Source organism: Clarias gariepinus, chromosome 20 (genome assembly GCF_024256425.1).
Source record: "Clarias gariepinus isolate MV-2021 ecotype Netherlands chromosome 20, CGAR_prim_01v2, whole genome shotgun sequence".
Lineage (NCBI taxonomy): Eukaryota > Metazoa > Chordata > Actinopteri > Siluriformes > Clariidae > Clarias > Clarias gariepinus.
Window position 1 is genome coordinate 25,060,479 of NC_071119.1, and position 8,804 is coordinate 25,069,282.

Below are 8,804 nucleotides of genomic sequence, written 5' to 3' on the forward strand. Positions count from 1 at the left end.
TTGAATTAGCACCTCGAAGGTATTGCGTTCATTATCAAATGAGCAGCTTCTCACTAATGCACTGACAGCCCCTTTTTAATACCCAATCCATCATGGTAGCTGTTTGGATGACAAAGGCTTCAAGAATGAAGGTGTCACAAAGAGTGAGTGATCGTCCATATGAACGCATCGCCGGTGTGCCGGATCAGCCGTTCATCACAGGCCATGTTTAGGAAGAAACTGCTGAGTCATTGGTGGCCCAGTGACATGCTGTGTTAGTTGAACTTGTGATATACTGTATATCTTTTCCCTTAGATAAAGGGAAAAAAAGGACTGCTGGAATTTCCAAGTGAATCGGCCTGCTGATGGGGGAGTAATCCGAGTGCTAGACACTGCCAAAGACTAAATGAGTGTTTCACTCTCTCCAACACAGCAGACTTTTCGTTGTCTGATCAGAGAGAAGGATTCTGGATCTCTGCAAACCATTTTTTTCCTACTGGCAGATTTAAGCCATATTTGTGGACGAAGCCAAACAGGTGGCTTGCATGCCTCTCATCAAACCTTCCTCATTGCTAGCAAAGCATTTACATTTCACAGCCATCTGGAGAGAACACAGGATCGGGGTTCATAGAGAATGTGGACGTATGAAACCTTGAGGCGGGCTTGATCCTCGCATGTCTAACATGGTCACTTTATCAACAAGAAGAAGATTTGTCTTTAATCAAGGAACCAGTGAAACCAGATATTTATATGTACTTTCTTGCATAAAGCATTAAGTATATTTGAATGGAAACCTTGTGTGTCCTTCACCTCAGTCCGTATGTTTGCATGCACTGTAGTTATAGCTTGACTAGGCCATTTAACATTGGACGAATGTCCTTGTCCCAGTATACAGAACAAGCATTGCAGGGTAATCAATTCATTAAACAAAGTATGGTATGTCTGACTCCGTGAACTTGGTTATGGTGTAATCCGGAAGCAGGCGATACCACCATACTGTTAGTGGCTACTTTTGCTGCTACACATTTTGTTGGACATATAGATCAAAGTCCTGGTGAGGTAACTGTAAAAATATTTGTTATAGAGACATATGCAGAGAATGTCTAAGCTGATTTCTGTGTCTTATTGAGGTATACATGCAAGAAGTAACTCGACTCCCACCTTCATTATTAGGGTGAACTAATGAGAAGTTCGATTTAGTACAATTTTAGTCAGACTAATATTTTGCATTTATTTAAGAAAAAAAACAGCTGAGCCAAAGGATAGAGGCATATCACCGCAGAAACTCATGTGTTCTGGAGATTTTAACTAGTACCAGCAAATGGTCCTGCCACCCCCGACCCACCTATTCTCGTTGGTTCCTGTTTCTCAAACAGCAGCAATTTGGGGGCTAAACATTAGGTCTTTTTTTGTAGAAAAGCATAAATCAAGGCTTAAGTACCTTGTTGGAAAAAAATGGTGCATGTGTAAAGTCTTTAAATTGTTAGTGTTTGAAAAAGAACACAAAGCACGTTGTGTGTACATACTGTATAGACGCATACGCTTTTGTCTCAAGTCCCTCATTAGGTACTTTCTTGAATAAAAGTGATTGAACTTGTTCTCGATATCAAATGGTACAATAATAACAGCATTAATGGCTCCCACCCCCTGTTTCTAACAAACATTTACTCTGTGTCTGATCATTATTAGGTCTGATTAGCTATAATGCGATGTAGCGTTAGTGATTATGTGACTGATTCAGGTGTTGATGTGTTGTATTAATAACCACTCACAAACTGTTTGCTTCAAGTTCGTACTGTTAAATATTAATATCAGGGTGTGAGTCAGTGCTTTTAGACCTGGATGGTTAACGGGTTTAAAAGCAGCTCAGGAAGCAGACTTGTTCATGTGGTGTTTTTTTTTTTTTCTAAATATTGTTTACCTACGATATTCAGACTTTATTTATGGATGTCCAGGGCATTGCATAATCCCTAAAGCCCTGCAGGAACTCACTTGGCTCAAACTGGAAGTCAACTGGGAAATCCCAAGAGCACATCATTGGTCAGTGTATGAGTGTGGTATCATTGTAGGTCCATGACTACAAACATTACAACAAGCCTTTATTTGTTACATTTGTGCACAGTCTTTCTTTCCTGGAGCTGACAGGGTAAGGGCCTTGCTCAAGGGCCCAGCAGGGGCAGCTGGGGCTTAAACCACCGAACCGCATTATTACTTTGTTTTGATATGTGTATGCTTATTTACTAAAGAAAAATCAAAGCCTGAATGATCATCTTTGCTGAGTTTCTGCTTGATCTGCCCCACAACGAGGTCATTCTGTAGCACAGCTGAAAAAATATTGTAGCATCATAAATATTTCTACACATTGCAGTGCAAAGGAAACAGGGGTTTGGACAAACAAGACCAGGCCTAAGTCTTTGTAATACGATATGTTTTAAGGGATTTAATCCAAAGCAGTATGAGGAAAGGAGTAAAGGAGTGCATGTTCAATTGTAACATCAAGCCTGAGTCATCACCTTTACCGTGTTTCTGTTAGATTCCACCCCCATTAATGTCACTCTCTACCACATATCAAATGCGCAGTAAGCTAAATTGTTTGGGATTGTGAAACGTGGGCATGACTTGGTTTGATTTTTTTCCCCCAGTCCAGATCTAAGCATCTCCCTTCCCTTGTGTTGTAGTGTCCTGACTCAGCTTGTAAGCAAGACCTGCTGGCTTACCTGCAGAGAATTGCCCTCTACTGCCACCAGCTTAACATCTGCAGCAAAGTCAAAGCTGAAGTCCAGAACCTCGGAGGAGAGCTCATCGTCTCAGGGGTATGTTCCTGCAACATCAGCATCAACACAATACATAAACAATACAGTAGCAATCAAGACTGAGGGATTTGGACTGGTGAAAAAGCTGCTGCAGCTTTTTTTTTTAAGCATATCAAATTGAATGTTGTTTGCATTGATTTTTAAGTCATTACCAGCTAAGCTAGTGTTACACCGCATTGAAGTGCACACCCTAAGATGTGCTGAGGGAAGGTGAAATCAAACCCACAGAAAAGTCATCTGACTTTGTTCTCTCTTCTCTGTTTCAGCTGGACAGCGCTACGTCCCTTATCCAGGCGGCCAAGAATCTGATGAACGCCGTGGTCCTGACCGTCAAGGCCTCGTACGTGGCTTCCACCAAGTATCAAAAGGTGTACGGAACAGCGGCAGTCAATTCTCCTGTAGTGTCATGGCGTATGAAGGTGCCAGAGAAGAAGCCGCTGGTGAAGAGGGAGAAGCCTGAGGAGTGTCAGACCCGTGTCCGCCGAGGCTCGCAGAAGAAACACATCTCCCCAGTCCAAGCCCTCAGCGAGTTCAAGGCTATGGACTCATTTTAATTCTACAGGTGCAAAGAAAATAAAGGTTCAAAGGAACCAACCCCTCAAATTCCTTTAGACTTTCCAACTAACTTTCAGACTTTTTTCTTTTCTCCTCATTTCCCATTTGCAGTTTCCTGTATCCTGTTTCATGTAGAGGCAAAGGTGTGGCCGTGGATACTCTTGATTTTCTTTCTGGAGAACAACAAATGCATTGCGCCACAAAACCAAGACACAAGTCGGACAAGGGCATGTCTTTACTAAGCTTCAGTGCTATTCATGTGGTGTTTGTTAGATACCAGTGTTAACTACTGACCAGCCATATTTACTGTACACAGATATTATGACATCCCTAGTTTAAAAAGAAAAAAAAAAATGAGTGAAGAATGGCCATGACTTAAGTCAGTTAAGGAAACAAGATAAGTAATGTTCATGGTCATGACTTGTTACCAAGAGAAAATGAGTTAATTCCATCATGTCCATTACTTCATAACTAATTAGGTTTCCTCAAGTCATAAAATTATGCTACAACATGATTATATTGTTCTTTCAAGTTATGAAGTCATAGCCATGATTTAATCGCCTCATATTATCAACTTACCACCTTGTAGCTATGTATAACTTTCCCGCACTAAATGGCCATGACTTAATTATCTTGTCCTGTTGAGTTAAAAACTTATAGCCATAAATCTTCTTATGTTAGTCTCTCGAGTTACAAATCTGTGCTCGTGACTTAATATCTTGTTTTTATGTTACAAAGGTATGGCTATGACTGACTTCACTTATTCTTACAAATGAAACGGTCATGACTTTTTACCTAATAAGCCATGGCTTATAATCAAATTTCTTTACTGTACCAAGTCATGCACATAACTTATATATAATTTTCTCTAATTACATATTTATGGTCACAGTTTACCTTGGGGTACGCTTAAGTTGCAAAGTTTAGTATCTCATTTTCTTTTGTTACAAATTTATGTCCATGACGTAATTAAGTATATCGTTCTCTAAAGTAATAAAGTTGGGGTTAGGATTTCATTATGTTAGAAAATATTTCCATGACCTAAGTATCTTATTCTCTCAAGTTAAAAAAAGCTATAGTCACAACTTAATTATTTATTTCCCTCTTATTACAAAGTAATGGTCATGACGTCTGACTATTGTCTTACTATTTTTAAGTTAAATAATCATGGTCAAGACTTTATTATCTTATTCACTTGAAGCACCAAGTTGTGGACATGGCATAATTATCTCATTCTTTTCAGTTACAAAGTCTTTTCCTCAATTAACACATTTTTAGTCTTTGCTTAATCATCTTGTACCCAAGTTTTGTACATTCTAATTTATGGCAACAATGTATTTATCTTATTCCCTTGCATCATTGAATTCGTGTTCTTTCAACTTCCAAAGTCATCACATATTATTGCTATTTTTTATTTATTGCATTTTTTAATAGGGATGTCACAAGAATGAGAATGATAATATGTGATGGCGCAGACCACAGCTCCGGCTTCTGAAGTGTCCTAAAGCTCCTAACTTTGACTGAACTTTAAAATTCAGAATGGCTCGTAGTATTAGAAATAAGTTTAAGGGTAAAAATGGGAAAAAAAAAAAAAAAAAAGGAAAAAAAAAAAAAACTTTTTGTCCCGATAATTGATGATTCACATATTTCACATGGTGACATGACGTACAAGGTTTTGCCATTTTATTTAACTATTACTGCATCACTAACTATTACAGGCTGGTTGGCTATGGTGTTGAACATGATCCTAGAAATGGACCGAGTTGAGTAGTTGTGTGGTTTGCGCAGAAAATAAGTAGAATCCTGCATATCTTTATAGTCACAGTTCTCTAATAAACCTTGCAACTGTGTTCCCGAGCTCTTTTTTTTAATGCATATTTATTGTGTCTTCAGTTATAATAAAGGTTCCGATTTATTACGTCTAAATCAAATATCGAAAGTGCAATTGCTCTTTAGTTGAGGAGAACTTTTTTTCGGTCCTTTTAAAATCATTAAACGCATAGCTGTTTCAATTTCAGCAAGTAGATCAGGTGTGTAAAGATATAATTTGGCACTCAGAAAAGTCAGCCGAGTGCAAACAAAGTGTTCACCTCATTAATATTTGCACAGATGTTTTTTTTTCCTGAAGCAAATCAGAAATCTTGACTTTTTAGCTTTACCCTCATATAAAACACTGATAGAGATAAAGGATGAAAACAGCTGTTATACACTGAACAAAAATCCAGACAAGCTCTGTATCAGCCAGGTCTCGGTAAAGAGATGTCAAGCTGATGAAACCCAAAAGCAAGCAAGTGCACGAAGGAACGCGTTGTGACCTCAGGTGGAATGCAACGCAGCTGAAGCCGCCTCCGCCGTTCCTCTGGGTTTAGCACAGTGACTCGTACCTAATGAAACTCATTACAGCTGGATTACCCAGGAGGTCGCTGTGGCAATACTCCTACCTGCCATTTACCTTAATTAAAATCCTTCCTTTAAAAAAAAAAAAAAAAAAAAAGCTCTGCCGGAGGACAGGGGAATTAAAGTGGGATGGCGGCCAAGAAGTCGTCAGGACCGGGTCTGTCATGATTATTAAGTTTTAGCTGTCATATAAATAATTGTGACTGATTCAACAGTCTTTTCCATTCACCTTATGTTGCAGTTATAATGGAGGCCTAATAGTAGTAAAGAGTGGAGATTGAACATTAACGTTTTGTCGAATTGAGCAAAAAAAAAAAAACGTTTAATACATTATTTTTAGTAGTAGTAATATACTTTGATATGGAAGTCTATGGCTGCGCATATTTTTTTAAATCAAATTTGGCACAGCGATAGAGAATCTACAATTTATATTTATTGCACTTGGCATACACCCTTATCCAGTGACTTATAATTATCTTTTTTTCCCCCCTTACGCCTGAGGGTTAAGGGCCTTGCAAAAGGGCCCAATAGTGGTAGCTTGGAGGTGCTGGGATTTGGGCCTGGGACCTTCTGATCAGTACTCCAACACCTCAACCAGTGATCTACCCCTTTCAATATTTACCTGTTCCAGGGTTTCAGTAATACCCCAAAAACATGAAAATTATGATTCCTATTACTTCTGTGGAGTTCAATATGTACAGGTATAAGTGTTAATTCCTGCCATATTGCATTTTCTGCCATTTTTTTATACCATGACAAGGTGCCGTGATCTTTGTCTTATCAACATCAAGATAACAGAAACTTGCTACATAGTCATTCTGACAGAAATATAGCTAACTATACCAGGATTGACAGAAAAAAAAGTATCACATGCTATTTAAAAAATACTACTATGGTATTAGAGAAATAAAATAGTTGGTATTATTGAAAAATACTGATCTGTGAGGTGCTGTCAGTACGTTCCTGTCATGTTTTATTTCTTCCAGAAATTGGTGACATTGCGTAGCACGATAAATCAGATTTGTGTCTTCTTTTGAACGTGTACACAAAGCGAAGAAGCAAGCATTTGAAGCTGATGTGAGATCATAAATATGCACGAGGCTTGCTGCGATTCTATGCGAACTGCCGTGCCGCCTCGTGTAAAAAAAAGGATTTCTGAATTAGCTCCTGCATATTTAATATCAAATATGCTCCACAGATGTTTCTCTACACAGTTCCTACCTTGTAAAAGTGCTTCAATTACTATTTCGTCAAATAATACCTGATGCTCTTAGGTTAGATACGATGCAGCGCTTCGACACACTCTTTGCGCTGAACATGAGAAGAAAAAGAGTATACAATATAAGCAAGCTTACAAGATTTCAGAGCTGTGCAAATGAGACAGAGCATTGAGGTTTAATAAAAACCTGTTGCAGATGATTGTATGGTCCTCATGTTTATCCGGTTCCATCTGCAATGTCTATTATTATCAGATTTCACTGTTTTTTATAAACCTTTTTGAGTCTTCTTGAACCGTCCCAGGGTTGTACTCCTCCCCTCCAGCAGAGGTCACCGCATCCAGAATTCTGATCACATGCTCAATTCCTGCGTACTTCCTGTTTTCACATTATATAAGCACATGGTTTCCAAACACGCAAACACATCAAGGATATATAACATCCAAAACAAGTGTATGAAAGACAAGTCCAGGATTTGAATATTTTAGAATACAATAATTTAGCAAAATGAAAAGCGCAACAGGTAGACTCTGTGGTTGCTTTCGGGTCCAACTGTGGTTATGAATGTAAAATATCAAGATTCAGATTTGTGTAAAGAAGCTTGTAATATGAACGCAGCCAAAGATATGAGGTTTGAAACTAAGAACATAAGCAGACATGAACCATTTACATACAACTGAGCTAAAACTAGGTGGTGTCAACTTTACCCGGAATCAAGACTGTACCGTTACAAGACACGAACTTAAAGATTGCAGTAATGGAAGCATCCAGTAAGAACAGTGACTGCCGCCTATGGGCAATTTTATTGAAGTTAAACGGTGGTGTTCTGGGAAGAGTGTAGTGAAATGCTCAGTTTGTTCAAACTCCGCGGAACAACTTTTTAGCAAAACATTTCAACTAGCATTCCACCTTTTAAGCACTAGAAAGGCACAACAAGGTTAAGGGCCTCACGTTTATGCTAACATCACCATCCACAGATACCACACGCACTTTACTTCTTAATCTCTTCTAAGAAAAAAAAAAAACCTTCTAAGTCCACTAAGAAGGTCATAGCTGACTGCCTGAGCTAGTGTAAAAGATCAAATGAAAGCAAGCAGCAGCTGTTGTAGTGAAATGGCCCATAGTGCAATGGAGTTGCTTCTTAATGTAAAAGCTTGAAGAAAAAAAGGTTTACAGTGATGTTTTCTGTCAAAGGCATGAACGTGGGGATGAAAAGTAAATCTTAAACTACAAATATATTTTTAAAACTGTAGGCTGCAAAAAATCTATGATAAAATTACAAATTTTGTTACTAGAAATTTTTTAACCAGAGGCATCTCAAGATTGTTCAATCAATTAATTGATTGATTAGGGAAGAACTGGCAAATGTCCATGCCCATTAACACTTAAATTCACAGAATTGAGAAGCATGGAGATATTGGTTGATTTTCTATAATATTTCAAAAACACAATTGTTTCTCTAGTCATGGCATAGTCCATTCCATTATCCATCAAACAGATCAATGACCGAGTAATAGTCAGTTTAAACTGCACAGTACAATGCTTCTTTGATATCAAAATTGTAAGTAGGTTACAATACACTACCACTCAAGTTTTTTTTTTTCTTTTTCTAAATAATCTAAATAATAATTAGTTCATATTGAGATGTATCTGCTACTCCTGCTCTGTAAATCCTTCATAACGGCTCTAAACTAAGCTGCTGTTCGTTCATTGGTTCCTCTGCAGCAAAGGTAAGTTTTGGTCTCGCTTTCCTGGGAAGGTCTTCATGAGAAACAGTTTCATCATGGAGCTTGATGGGTTTTACAAACCCATTGTCAATAATGTTGACAATAATGTTCTTGCA

At 38.2% G+C, this 8,804-nt stretch overlaps 1 protein-coding gene across 1 annotated transcript in view; it reads left to right on the plus strand.

Annotated features, from left to right (window-relative positions):
• ctnna2 (catenin (cadherin-associated protein), alpha 2) overlaps positions 1–5,185 on the plus strand; it is a 359,773-nt gene extending 354,588 nt beyond the window's left edge. Inside the window, exons 17-18 of the mRNA XM_053479933.1 lie at positions 2,658–2,792; positions 3,059–5,185. Coding sequence (XP_053335908.1) covers positions 2,658–2,792; positions 3,059–3,346 — 423 coding nt within the window. The 3' untranslated portion in view covers positions 3,347–5,185. The remainder of the gene's footprint in view (positions 1–2,657; positions 2,793–3,058) is intronic.
• The last annotated feature ends 3,619 nt before the right edge of the window (positions 5,186–8,804 follow it).